At 39.9% G+C, this 12,727-nt stretch overlaps 4 protein-coding genes across 6 annotated transcripts; 1 reads left to right on the top strand and 3 right to left on the bottom strand.

Annotated features, from left to right (window-relative positions):
* Window positions 1-17: 17 nt before the first annotated feature.
* LOC135636201 (receptor-like protein EIX2) lies at window positions 18-2,310 on the bottom strand. Its single transcript, XM_065147822.1, has 2 exons — window positions 1,407-2,310; window positions 18-1,310 (listed from the first exon to the last, which is right to left on the bottom strand). Exons 1-2 carry the CDS (start codon window positions 2,308-2,310, stop codon window positions 28-30), a joined length of 2,187 nt encoding a protein of 728 aa, XP_065003894.1. The 3' UTR covers window positions 18-27.
* Window positions 2,311-2,547: 237 nt separating this feature from the next.
* On the top strand, window positions 2,548-7,039 carry LOC103976883 (receptor-like protein EIX2). Of its 3 annotated transcripts, XM_065147821.1 has the most exons (3): window positions 2,548-3,364; window positions 3,528-3,593; window positions 3,660-7,039. In XM_065147821.1, exon 3 carries the CDS (start codon window positions 3,907-3,909, stop codon window positions 6,730-6,732), a length of 2,826 nt encoding a protein of 941 aa, XP_065003893.1. In that variant the 5' UTR covers window positions 2,548-3,364; window positions 3,528-3,593; window positions 3,660-3,906; the 3' UTR covers window positions 6,733-7,039. The 3 variants fall into 3 exon arrangements, with proteins under 3 accessions (XP_065003893.1, XP_065003892.1, XP_065003891.1); XM_065147820.1 differs by having other exon boundaries at window positions 2,548-3,392; window positions 3,528-7,039; XM_065147819.1 differs by having other exon boundaries at window positions 3,528-7,039.
* Window positions 7,040-7,685: 646 nt separating this feature from the next.
* On the bottom strand, window positions 7,686-8,764 carry LOC135636414 (LIM domain-containing protein WLIM2b-like). Its single transcript, XM_065148102.1, has 4 exons — window positions 8,567-8,764; window positions 8,242-8,403; window positions 7,955-8,044; window positions 7,686-7,868 (listed from the first exon to the last, which is right to left on the bottom strand). Exons 1-4 carry the CDS (start codon window positions 8,762-8,764, stop codon window positions 7,686-7,688), a joined length of 633 nt encoding a protein of 210 aa, XP_065004174.1.
* Window positions 8,765-9,659: 895 nt separating this feature from the next.
* LOC135634535 (remorin-like) lies at window positions 9,660-12,697 on the bottom strand. Its single transcript, XM_065144896.1, has 5 exons — window positions 12,457-12,697; window positions 11,887-11,934; window positions 11,703-11,790; window positions 10,861-10,942; window positions 9,660-10,132 (listed from the first exon to the last, which is right to left on the bottom strand). Exons 1-5 carry the CDS (start codon window positions 12,614-12,616, stop codon window positions 9,938-9,940), a joined length of 573 nt encoding a protein of 190 aa, XP_065000968.1. The 5' UTR covers window positions 12,617-12,697; the 3' UTR covers window positions 9,660-9,937.
* Between the last annotated feature and the right edge of the window lie 30 nt (window positions 12,698-12,727).

Consider the following 12,727-nt stretch of genomic DNA (forward strand, 5'->3'; position numbering starts at 1 on the left):
AAGAAATATTACACTTCTCCTTTGGTTTCATGGGTTACAACCATAACCTTGATCTGATCTGAACAACTTAATTTTCATTCTTGCAAAGTTTACTTTTGCAGTAACATAAAGTTTGTCACATATGTTGTCTATGAAGCAAAAATATGCATACCTCCATTTTTGTTTGTAAAGTAGTATACCCCATACTGACCAAAAGCCAACCACAAATCCTGGTCCCAAGCTAAGATAGAAATAGAACATTTCTTCCGCCTCCACATCTGTGTCAATGTTACTTGGATCTTGAGATGGTTTGGTATCTTGGTTCTCCTTATTCAGGGGGTACCCATAAAGATCAGGATTACCCATATAACTAGATGAGCCAAAGGTTTCTAGATGGTTGCCTGATGGAATCTTTCCTGAAAGCTTGTTAAATGATAAATTCAAGAAGCCAAGGAAATCTAAAGTCGTTAAAGTTGAAGGTACTGGTCCAGTTAACTCATTGTGTGATAAATCAAGAGACTCCAGATTTTGTAATCCTCCAATCTTCATTGTTATCTGTCCTGCTAGGTGATTATTAGAAAGATCTAAGCTTTGCAGCCCAGAAAGATTTGTTATTTCTTCAGGGATACTTCCTGACAAGTAATTGTAAGAGAGGTCTATGGCTGTCAAAAGTAAGAGAATCTTTACATACTGTGATTCTCTTCCTTTTGTAACTACTGAGATGCTATCTGTATAATAGTTATCAGACCCAGGTGTGAAGCTCATCGTATTCTGGGCAAACTTCATTGCATTAAGGTCCTCAAAGCTTGTTGGTATTGTGCCCGACAGATTATTATGTGAGAGGTCCATAATTTGTAGAACTTGAAAATATGCAATTGATGGTGGAATATGTCCATGGAACATGTTATTCCTTAAGATTAGAATCTTCAAGCATGGCATTCTTTCTCCTAACCATCTTGGCAGGCAACCTCCCAACCTGTTTAGTCCAAGATCAAGGATGACCAAACTATTCAATGTCACTATGCAAGTAGGGATCTCTCCAGAAAGGTTGTTGTTGCTCAAGTGCAGAGACTCAAGGGAGGTCAGAGAACAGATAGATTTTGGAATTTTTCCCGACAAGTTGTTGTTTGACAGATTTATAACCTGCAAAACCGAAGAGTTCTTCCAACAGCTAGGCAGCTCATGAGACAAATGGTTTTCTGAGAGATCGAGCACAATCAACTGCTCTAACTTACATATGGAGGATGGAATGCTGCCAGCAATATAATTTGCTCTTAGGAAGAAAGTCTGTAGACTCGGAAAAGCTTCACCAATAATGGATGGAAGAGGTCCTGGAAAAAGGAGAAAGAAAAAAGAGAGGTGAGCAGTTATAATGTTCAACATTTATATTTCTACAAGAATAAGAAAAACTTTTAGATGAGAGGAACCTTCAAGGAGATTGTTAGATAGGTCGAGGACTTTGAGGTAGGACATGTTCCCAATTGACAGCGAAGAATGGAGATAGTTTTTGCCAAGAAATAGATACTCCAGCCCAGTTAGCTTGAATAACCAACTTGGTAAGGTGGAACTAATTTGATTATTGGAAAGATCGAGGATAGACAGATATGTGAAATTCAATTGTGGCAAGGTGTAAGGAATGCTTGCAATCTGACATTGAGATAAGTGAATCTCCATTATGTAAGGCAACATGTTCAGTGCTTCTGCCCAATTTGATGCATTGCTAATGTTAGTTCCTGTCATGTCAAGGTGCTGCAACAATGTTAAACGGGAAAGCCACGATGCATCGTCAACATCAAGATTGTTGTATGAGAGATCCAAATAGAGTAAGCTGGAGAGGTTCCCTAGTTGCTGTGGCACTGTTGTCAAGAAACCTGCACCTGAGAGATTCAGGTACCCCAAGTTCTTATATGATCCTAAGAAGTCTGGTATACTAGATCGAAAGTCATTCATGCTCAAATCAAGGTAGTTCAAGTATTCGAGAGTCATCAGTGTTGAACTTATCTCCTCCACTAGGATCAAGGACCAGGAAGCATCAGAAGGTGAATCTGTGTGTGGCTGGGGATTCCGGAGGTCTAGTTTGATGACTCTCCCTAGCTGGTTGTCGCAGCCCACACCGTGCCATGTGCAGCAGTCATCTCCGGACCAAGAGGAGAGCCGGTTGCTTGGATCATACAGTGCTTCTTTGAGTTGTAGAAGTGCTCGCATCTCCACCTCTGGACAGTGGATAGTGGAACCGTCATCTCCGTTGCAGAAGTTTGAATGTTGAATGTGGTATATGGATATGAATGCAAGCAAAACAGCGACAATTGCAGGGAATTGAAGAACCACCATGACTGAGTGATTTGTTCTAAAACCTAAACAGAATCTAATAAGCTAGTCCTTTTTGAATGAACGAAAAGGTATAGCCATTTGGAAGCATTTCCAGCAGTCATTTAGGACATTCAAAGAAGACTCAAGTGCCAGTCTTGTTTCCAAGTCTTTGTGATTCTTGGACCCACACATGTGCTACAAGAGTTATGCTTCATCGTTTCTTAATCATAGAAATTTCGTCGACCAGGTCAATGAGGGACCTTGGTGGAAAAAGTCTGAGGTGGTGATACTTCCACCAGTTGTTTGAACGTTGGAGGTTTGAACATTCAAAGAAGACTCAAGTGCCAGACTTGTTTCCAAGTCTTTGTGATTCTTGAACCCATACAAGTCTTTGTGAATCTAATAAGCTAGTCCTTTTTGAATGAACAAAAAGGACAAGCCATTTGGAAGCTTTTCCAGCAGTCATTTAGGACATTCAAAGAAGACTCAAGTGCCAGTCTTGTTTCCAAGTCTTTGTGATTCTTGGACCCACACATGTGCTACAAGAGTTATGCTTCATCGTTTCTTAATCATAGAAATTTCGTCGACCAGGTCAATGAGGGACCTTGGTGGAAAAAGTCTGAGGTGGTGATACTTCCACCAGTTGTTTGAACGTTGGAGGTTTGAACATTCAAAGAAGACTCAAGTGCCAGACTTGTTTCCAAGTCTTTGTGATTCTTGAACCCATACAAGTCTTTGTGAATCTAATAAGCTAGTCCTTTTTGAATGAACAAAAAGGACAAGCCATTTGGAAGCTTTTCCAGCAGTCGTTTAGAACATTCAAAGAAGACTCGAGTGCCAGGCTTGTTTCCAAGTCATTGTGATTCTTGGACCCACACATGTGCTAGAAGAGTCATGCTTCATCATTTCTTAGTCAAAGCAATTTGTCGATCAAGTCAATGAGGGACCTAGGTAGAAAAGGACAGATGTTGGTTTCTGGCCACTGTGGAATTACCCAAATGAAGGATGCTTGGAACTTGGAAGCTCCAACGAATAGGCCGGGAAGCTCATCCAGAAGTTGTTTAGAATAATCAAGGTTCAGAACAATTTCTTTTTTTATCAAGGTTCAGAACATTTGAAAGCTAGTATTCTTTCCAATATTATCTTATTCAAAGTTCAGAAATTCTGTCTGGAAATTTTCTACCTTGTTTAACTTCAGCAATTACATAATGTGACTCTCTTTGTCTTTTCCTCACAAGGTGATGACTACTAAAACGTACACTAGGGTTTTGACTCGAGGACTTGTTGAATTTTCCATTCCAAAGGTGCCTTTCTTCATATTCTTTTGGCCTACATTAGATTTTAATACTGAGGCAACAAGTTTATGTCAGGATATATGTTAAGTACACACTGGCTTCTGTTCTGACATGATAAATCGACTGTGTCCAACAATTTCTCTCTTCAAGAACTATTTCATTGTGAAAGAAGAAAAACTATATTGGACTGAAGCAATAGAAGATTTTCAAGCCATATCTCTTCCAAGAACTTGGCATTGAGATAGGTGCACTCCATTTGCTACATATCTACATCCATTTCAGGTGAAAAGAAATCTATATTCAACTGTAGTACTTGATCACCATGTGTAATCCTCTGCTATCTTCTCCATATTACGTGATGGTTGCTTCTATTCTGCTTGTTTTTCTCTTTGTCAATTCCCCCATCTGTCCTGCTGGCTTCACTTGTCAAGACAATGAGAGGCAAGCCCTCTTACAATTCAAGATAGGACTCAAGGATCCTGGTAATCGACTGTCTTCTTGGGATGTGACCACCGACTGCTGCTTGTGGAAGGGAGTTTCCTGTGACAATAGGACAGGGCATGTAATTGGATTAGACCTTCACAATGATCACAATGAACACCAGCACCGATACCAGGAGCAGAGTGTTTCAGATGACAGATGGGCCTTGGGAGGTGAACTAAGTCCGTGTTTGCTCGCCATCGAGCATTTGACTACTCTGGACCTCAGTGGCAATTACTTCGGAAATATGCTCATACCTCGTTTCTTGGGCTCCTTCAAGCAGTTGGCCACTCTGAGACTGTCAAGAGCAGACTTTGGTGGAAGAATACCTCACCAGCTTGGCAATCTCTTGAGCCTGCACGAACTTGATCTTTCGAACAACGGGCATTCCCTCCTGCTTGACGATTGCTGGTGGCTCTCTAATCTCACCTCTTTGCAACACCTAGACTTGAGCTTTGTTAACTTTGGAATTGCAACCAACTGGCTGGAGGCACTGAACGCACTCCACTCCATACTCGAGATACGCCTGTCTCAGTGTGGCCTTCTGAATGGCATTCCCAGCTCTTTTCAGCACTTAAATTTAACATCACTAGTCACCCTTGATCTCTCAGATAACTACTCCAATTCTACCCTGCCTACCTGGCTGTTTGATCTAAAAAGTCTTCAAAATCTCTTCCTCAGAGGGAACTACTTTTATGGCTCTATTCCTGCGAGTATCGGTAACATGTCTTCTCTCACTGTACTAGAACTCTCTGATAGGTTTTCTCTTAGAGGTTCAATCCCCGGGGCTCTTGGGAACCTCTGTAAGCTGCAGCAGCTCGATCTGACACGGTCACCTCTCAGACAAAATTTAAGTGACATGAAGGAAATATTTTCTGGATGCGTCAAGAATAGCTTAACAAAATTGAGCTTGCGAGGTGCTTCTCTCAGTGGTTATCTTCCAGAATGGATAGGGGATTTCCAGAATCTCAAAATTTTGGATTTATCTATGAACTCGCTATCCGGTAAGCTGCCTTCCTCACTTGGAAGATTACTATCTCTACGACAGTTGAGTCTGTATGGAAATGAACTGAATGGTGATGTTCCGGAAACCATTGGATGGCTCTCAGAGCTAGTTATCTTGAAGCTTGGCCTGAATTCTTTCAAAGGTGGTCTGTCTGAGAACTTTTTTGCTAATCTGACAAAGTTAAAGAACCTTGGTCTTTCCTCCACGTCCTTGGCTTTGAATGTAAGACCAGACTGGAAACCTCTATTCCGGCTCGAGTACATTAACATGAGTTCATGCATATTAGGACCTCAATTTCCTTCATGGATTAAAACACAAGAGAGCCTGTCCTCGCTGCACATGTATGACGTTAACATTTCAGATTCCATACCTGATTGGATTTGGAACTTCTCATCCAGCTTGGAGTTCATTGATCTCTCTCACAATGGTATCAGAGGTATGCTGCCAGACTTATCAGAGCTAGCTGACAGTAGGCTCACCTTTGTGGATCTGAGTTGCAACTTGTTGGAGGGGACAGTGCCACAATTTCCTAAAAGTATATCCTATCTGTTTCTGTCGAATAACTCATTTTCAGGGCTTATTCCTCCTGGCATCCACAATACAATGCCCAAATTGCAATACTTGTTCTTGTCAAAGAACAATCTTAGTGGCAGCATACCTTTATTTCCGTGTAATTTGGAGGAGCTGATAGCTCTCGATTTATCAGACAATCATCTATCTGGAGAACTCCCTGATTGCTGGAAGGGTTCTTCAAACTTGCAGGATTTGGATTTCTCTCAAAATGAGATATCCGGACAGATTCCCATCTCAATTTCTCATCTGACATCCCTGGAGCATTTGATCTTGAGAGGAAATAGACTGTCTGGTGGTCTTCCGTCTTCCCTTGATAGTTGTCGGGCAATGGTGTTACTTGATCTCAGTTATAACCAGTTATCTGGAGAAATAACATGGATGGACAGAAGCTTCTCAAATTTAAAATTTCTTAACCTTAGGGCCAATATGTTCAGTGGCAACCTACCTCCGTTATCTCAGCTAAATTCTCTAGGAATCTTGGACCTCTCGAGAAACAATTTTTCTGGAAAAATTCCCAAGAGCTATGGTAATTTTCGTGCCATGTCTTATTCCCTCAACCACGTGCCAAGTGAAACTGCTTCCTACTCCCGTGCTGCCATGAACCTAGAAATCAAGGGTCATTATCTCCAGTTCAGCAATGTGCTTAATCTGGTAGTGGCCATAGATCTGTCAAAAAATCACTTATTGGGACCTATCCCTGAAGAACTGACAGATCTTTATGGATTGGAATTTTTGAATTTATCTGGAAATAATCTAACAGGGCACATCCCAGACAAAATAAACTTATTAACGGTTTTGGAAGCTCTTGATTTATCAAGCAACGATCTGTCAGGTGCAATTCCTCCCAGCTTTGGTCAACTAAATTTCTTGAGTAACATGAATTTATCTTACAACAACCTATCAGGAAGAATTCCAATTTCAGGTCAACTTTCAACTTTCGATTCAACAAGTTATGTTGGTAATCAAGGCCTTTGTGGTATTCCTTTGCATGAGTGCCAAGATAATAAAAAAGACGAAGCTCATTTAACCAGTCCTGAGATTTGGTTGCACCTCAGTGCAGAGCTGGTCATGATTATGCTTCTGCTATAGCTGGTTATTGGATCAAAGTTCCTGGAAGTTGGCTGCCCCTTGGAGTCGGCATCCATTTCATCTGTAAAAGCTGTGGAAAAGGTGAAAGGCACTTCTTATTCCCAACTTATATGACTGCCACCCTGTTCTTTGCTTGATCTTGTTGGGATGATGTGCCAGAACATTGACCCTACAAATAAGCCCTCTCTTGTTGGGATGAATTCCCTGATTTCACTGCCTGAGCATGTTTGCAAATCATTACAAATGCTTAATCCTTGTATTTAAGATGTTCATGCATATCATAAACCTTTATCATTAGTCTTGTTCATTCTTTGTATGAGTGGTTTTTTACGAGAGAATTGATGGTAGGAATTGGGAGAATAATCGGGAGGGAACCTCAGGTAGATCAAGTCTCATAAAAAAAAAAAATTGAGGCTGAGCTTACTATTATGCCTAAGAAAATAAGAAAACCTCAAGTTCTCTTATTTTGTGATGCAAAATATGTTAAAAAAACCACAATCAGATGACAGATTGCATATCCCATTTTTTATGTGCTGGTGAGTTCTGCTGGGCTTCTAGTACCACCTGGTGGTAGTTGCCACCTCAATAGTCTTTTTTTCACACAAATAGTTCTTCTTCAATAGCTTGGATTAAGTTCTACTTAAACAAAGACTTTTTGGTCAAATTACAGACCTAACTAAGATGTTTACAACACTATTGTAGATAATATCTACTTTGTACAACATATTCTTGTTCCCAGTAGCTCTCTGAATAGTGTATAATAAAAGAAGGCTAAATCGAGCCAAAAAGCCTCAAATCTACAAAATATTCACTAACAATAAGAAAACTCAAATGTACATTAACAATAACAATAGTATCTAAGTAATGATTCAATGAATCTTTTACCCGTAGAAAGTCATACTTTTAATTCATGTATCTAAGTAAAGAGATTGGTTTGGTGACTCGAATCATGATCATACCAGTGAGGCAACACAGACCAGGTGATTGTAGCTTCCCATCTCCTTGAACAGCTGCGTGAAATGGTGCTTGCAGTAGATGATGCCTTCGAGGGCAGCGTAGGAGGACGGCGTGAGTGTGCAACCCCCATGAGAGCACTTGAAGCAGGTCTTGTGGTACGACTTACCTTCCACGGTCAGCTGCCAGAACAAAGATCGAAAAAGGGTGTGACAAATTCGTCGATCCTTCAAGCTTGCTTCGCTTAGGGTGGTTTTTACGTGCAGACCTTCTCCAAAGGGTATGCTGTTTTCTTGCAGCTGACACACTTGTCTTGGGTTCCGGTGAACATGTAGGAGATCTTGCTTGGGCTTTTAGACTGCAAAGACATGGCATGTGTCGGTAATGAGAAAGAAGATGGCCATGGAAATGCAAGGGGGAGGAGATGCTTGGCACACGTATCAGTTCATTCCTCTCACCAGACTTTGCTCCTTGGATCAAAACCAACCAGGAAGTAGTTAAGGTTAATGTCTGAAACAGTATGATCTAAGTAGGTGCCAACATCTGGTAACTCACTGGAGAAATGGTATGCGATGACGAGGACCTCAGAGAAGCAGGTAGGAAAGGCATCAAATCACCTGTTGGGAACTTTTTGGTGAAGCTGCCTGACTCCTTGAACAGCTGCTCAAAGTGAGGCTTGCAGTAGAGGATGCCATCCATGGAAGAGTAGTTGCACATCTGTGAGAGATGTAGAAACAGCAAATCAGTAGCAATCATCTATTGCAGTGTTCATAGAAGATCACCATTGTATGCCAACAAGCATCTATTGGTGATTGTGCATGGAGAGATGACGTTGTTTCATATGAATTCCAAGGTTGGTGAATTGCCTATCACAACTCACGATCATGTCTAATTGGCTAAAATTGGAGCAGGTTGTATGGAACTGCATGGTTTCTTGCTGGTTGAGCAGAGTTCCTTTGCAGTGGCTGCACTTGAAGCAAGTCTTATGATAAGGGACTCCATCTGCAGTCAAGAGATCAATGAAATGGACAGTCTTGTCACATGCTTTGCACTTGTCCTGGGTGCCAGTGAAAGACATGGTCATGATCCAAACAATCCCAAGTGTTTGGCTCTCTCCAGGAACAGCACAAGAGCAACTTCTAACTCTGCTGCTAAACTCCTCTGCTAAGAAAAACAAGGAATGGAGCTGATGCAGGAGCTCTTGTGGTGCATGTCTTCCCTCCCCCCTGTCTGCAATAAATAAGAGCAAATGCAATGTGAAGAAGGGGAGGGAGGAGAAGAAATCTTTGAGTTCAAGGCATTTAAAAATATGAAATTGGGTACTGATTTGGTGAAGAAAGATGGGAACAGGGGAGAAAAGGTAGGAGATAAAACAGGAGGCATGCATGCCATAAACAAACAAGCCCAGTCAAACAGGTGGGAGAGGGAACAATGTTTGTAATTCAAACTGTCTTATGCTAATATGAGGAAACATGGAGTTCTTAATGGATAATCTAATTTGAGCTTTTCATGATTCATGAACTTTGAATTAGAATGGCACATGAGATGATATCCTCTATGTGATAGTGTGACTCAAATCTTTGCTTTTTGGAAATACTTTTTTTTTTGCATATTTGGATCCATATTTTGCACATTGTTGTACTTTACTAATCAAATCCAAGTAATTCAATTAAAAAAATCTTTTTTACCAGATTTTAACCAATAAAGTTGATTTCATTTTATCATCTGCTTTTATAAATTATGACTAAAATCATCTCAGCAATTGCTTTTTGCAAGATGGGAATTAAAAGCCAAACTGCAGATGAAAGCAGCATGCAGCTGCCTGTTGCTCATACCATCAATGCAATATGGCATTGACATTTAACAGTTGACATGCTGATCAAGAATCCAGAAATTGCAGAACACAAGAATATTGTGTTAAGTTGTGTTTCACTGCAGATGAAAATGACACAGATACACCAAATGATCAAATGTTGGATCAAATACACACAAGAATCTTTACATTGAAAAGTAAGAACAAACAACCTTCTGTTCATGTAAATTACATTATGGACAGATACATCACAGTTAACAAATCATACACACTGGGCTTCCCAGCCAAACCTCTCTCCTGCTGAACAGCCAACACATCACCCCAGAAAAAGCTGCATCTAAAAGATCAACACAACACACTCAGAAAACACAAGAAACACAAAACAGATTAGAGCTGAATAGTATGTTCAATCTGTCACTCGATAGTCAACTTTCAGGCCTAAAAGAACCCAAAAATCTTCTTTGGTGCAAGCCCGGTGGCACGATATTTTGCTGCCTTCTCTTCGGCCTTCAGGGCCTCTTCACCGTGCTTTGCCTCTGCAATTGCCCTCTTCTCTTCTGCTTGCTTGTGGATCAAGGCAAGTTTGTTTTTCACTTGTTCTGCATACTCTGCTTTCTTTTTCTCCAGTTCTTCCTGCATATCGATAAGTTTATATTGGTCATGAGTTTATCAGTTGTTCTGACTCAGAAGGGGCTGTTGAACCTCATACAAATGAAAGCTTTTCTTTTAAATTTTGTGGTTTATTCTTCACTTCTCATCTCTTCAAGAGATGTCATCATTCGATGAACATGTTTGTCACAAATTCAGAAATATTTTGGTTTGATAATGACCAAATCAACCATGTTATGCACGAAAAATGAAAGAGTGGAGAAGAATAGTACAGTATGAAACTTATGTTGGTAAGTGCTGCAATTTGACCAGGAATTGTTATTGCTTGTCCATGATGTTTTGCTGAATTCTTATACAATAAATGTAGGATGTACAATATTTTGAACTTTCTATTTCTTCACCTTCCAACTTCCTAAAATTAATTTTGTCAAAATAAAATTCTTAAAATTGAGGACTTCCACTGTGCATAAATGGTCAATCCATGAACAATGTGTTCAATCCTTCAATTGGAATTAGGCGATAAAGAGATTTATTAGATCTTCCATTACTGCACTTTCGATTTGAGAAAGTAGATAATTGCCCCGTAGTATAAATAAGCACCAAGTTTAAATAAAGCTACAAGCAATGGCATTAGAGTCAGCTACCTTTCTGTTAAAGTATGCCTAGTATTGCTATTTGCTGATATATAAACTGATCTTATAGCTGATAAGATCATATACAACTTGGGTGAAATGTTTTGAGAAGTTGCTTACCTCTTTCTTTTTCAGCTCGGCTTCCACATCTGCCTTCTTTGACTTCTCCCATGCACTAATAGATGATATCTTCTTGATAGCCCTGTTTGGTAAAGCAGGTACATTGGGTTATTAATGTATCATTCGATATAACTTAGATAGATTCTGCCTATTTGACTTAACATGTTCATCCTTCTATTATTTCTGAAAAGAAGCATGTTTGATCTTGTTAGTATCATCTTTATATGTCGGTCCTAAAATCTCAAAAACTTCTACTAGAGCAATCAGCATCCAAAGCTTAAAAGTCACTTATCTTAGAAGAAATAATAGTACCAGAACATAGAACACACTGTTCAAAATGAGCTATATCCAAAATATAAAAGAACTCGTGGTTAGTTGAGCAACCCTTAAAGGAAAAGCTTAATGATTGATCGTCTGAATGATTAGCAGAAATGCAAAATTCAATGAAAATTTTCTGTTCCAAAATTCAATGAAAATTAGAAGTTGTGAATTCTTATCATGTATCAAAATTTCAGGCTGTTAGTAAAAGAACATACAAAAACCCTACATGAAAAGGCATATAAAAGCTAGAATCTAAATTTTCGCTAATTCACTAGACTCTGCCGTGTTCCAGTACACGATCTACAAGAACACAGGCCTAAAACATGAAATTGTTGATGACACAGCCAATGAACTGGCTCCTAAAACTGATGATTTCACGGCCTATAGCCAATTTACTTGCTAAACAATGGCAACTGGTGGAGCTCTTGTAACTTTACTAGCAAAAACAGCAAAGTAGACTCTGCTTGAATAGTCATAAGATGGAACTGTAGAATATCTTCGAAGCCATAAGATAAACTTACTTATTTTCTGCCTTAACCTTTTCGTTTTCCTCCCATGCCTTGATCAGTGACAATCTCTTCTCTGTTGCAACCCTTGCAAGAGCAGCATCTGGAACAACAATACAAAAATGTTCTTCCTCTCACCTTTTGAGTCTTACAGAAGAAAGGAATAAAGGTTCGGATACAACTTTTTGATGAAACCTACCTCTGTCATTCGACCCAGAGCCTTTCTCTGTGGAAGAATCCTCAACCTCTGATAAGAAGATACCAAAATGATCAAGAAAAATTCATCACACGCTATAGATTTTTTTGTAAGATTAAGAAAGGGTATAAGACTGAGATCTGAATCAAGTGGGTTGGAACTTCCATGATTCCTTCCATCTATGAGTCCAGAGTGGTAGTCTATGTGTCTGACAGAGATCCACAAAGGCTTAAGCCTTTGGATCCGTATCTGTCACTCTCATAATAATTATCCATCAAGACAAGAAATTAGAAGCCACAAATTTGCACTTGAGCTACCATAGATGGAGAAAAGATCGATACCAAGAACAGGAAGAAACTTTGCTTACAACTAAGAGGATAATAGCAATAGATTTCATCATCTCCAAGATGAAAATAATAACAATAATATGAAGAAACTCTGCTCAAATCCAAAAAAAAAAATCTTGAAATTTGTTTCTATAGTCCTACAAGCAAATTTAAAAGAATTTATGATTAATATTCAAAACCTTATTTCTAAAATTAGCTCTAAGCAAAAGATATATATATATCTCACTTTCTACGGCGACGAGAGCCTTGGAGTCGTCGGGCTTCTCCTCCGGGGCCGGCACGATCGCCGTCTTCTCCTCCTCCACGTCCTTCACCGCCTCCGGCTGTGGCGGAGCAGCCCCCGAGGGTCCCTCTTCCTCCACCTTGGCCGGCTTCTCTTCCGCCATCTCTTAGACCACACAGCAAACGCTACCGCTCAAACGATACCTCAAAGAATCCCTCACCAACACACACAGGAAACAAGGGAACACCCAATACCGGGTGCGGATTTATAGACG

The sequence above is a fragment of the Musa acuminata genome, chromosome BXJ3-4 (genome assembly GCF_036884655.1).
Source record: "Musa acuminata AAA Group cultivar baxijiao chromosome BXJ3-4, Cavendish_Baxijiao_AAA, whole genome shotgun sequence".
NCBI lineage: Eukaryota > Viridiplantae > Streptophyta > Magnoliopsida > Zingiberales > Musaceae > Musa > Musa acuminata.

Bases quoted from the DNA above. Each gene is read 5' to 3' on its own strand.
- LOC135636201 (XM_065147822.1), bottom strand. From the start codon at position 2,310: ATGGTGGTTCTTCAATTCCCTGCAATTGTCGCTGTTTTGCTTGCATTC. The intron at 1,311-1,406 runs GTTCCTCTCATC...TCCTTTTTCCAG, and splicing joins ATCTAACAATCTCCTTGAAG to GACCTCTTCCATCCATTATT.
- LOC103976883 (XM_065147820.1), top strand. From the start codon at position 3,907: ATGTGTAATCCTCTGCTATCTTCTCCATATTACGTGATGGTTGCTTCT.
- LOC135636414 (XM_065148102.1), bottom strand. From the start codon at position 8,764: ATGTCTTTCACTGGCACCCAGGACAAGTGCAAAGCATGTGACAAGACT. The intron at 8,404-8,566 runs GTGAGTTGTGAT...CATCTCTCACAG, and splicing joins TTAGCCAATTAGACATGATC to ATGTGCAACTACTCTTCCAT. The intron at 8,045-8,241 runs GTGAGTTACCAG...ATGTCTTTGCAG, and splicing joins CATCGCATACCATTTCTCCA to TCTAAAAGCCCAAGCAAGAT.
- LOC135634535 (XM_065144896.1), bottom strand. From the start codon at position 12,616: ATGGCGGAAGAGAAGCCGGCCAAGGTGGAGGAAGAGGGACCCTCGGGG. The intron at 10,943-11,702 runs GTAAGTTTATCT...TTTACCAAACAG, and splicing joins AAGGTTAAGGCAGAAAATAA to GGCTATCAAGAAGATATCAT. The intron at 10,133-10,860 runs GTAAGCAACTTC...ATCGATATGCAG, and splicing joins CCGAGCTGAAAAAGAAAGAG to GAAGAACTGGAGAAAAAGAA.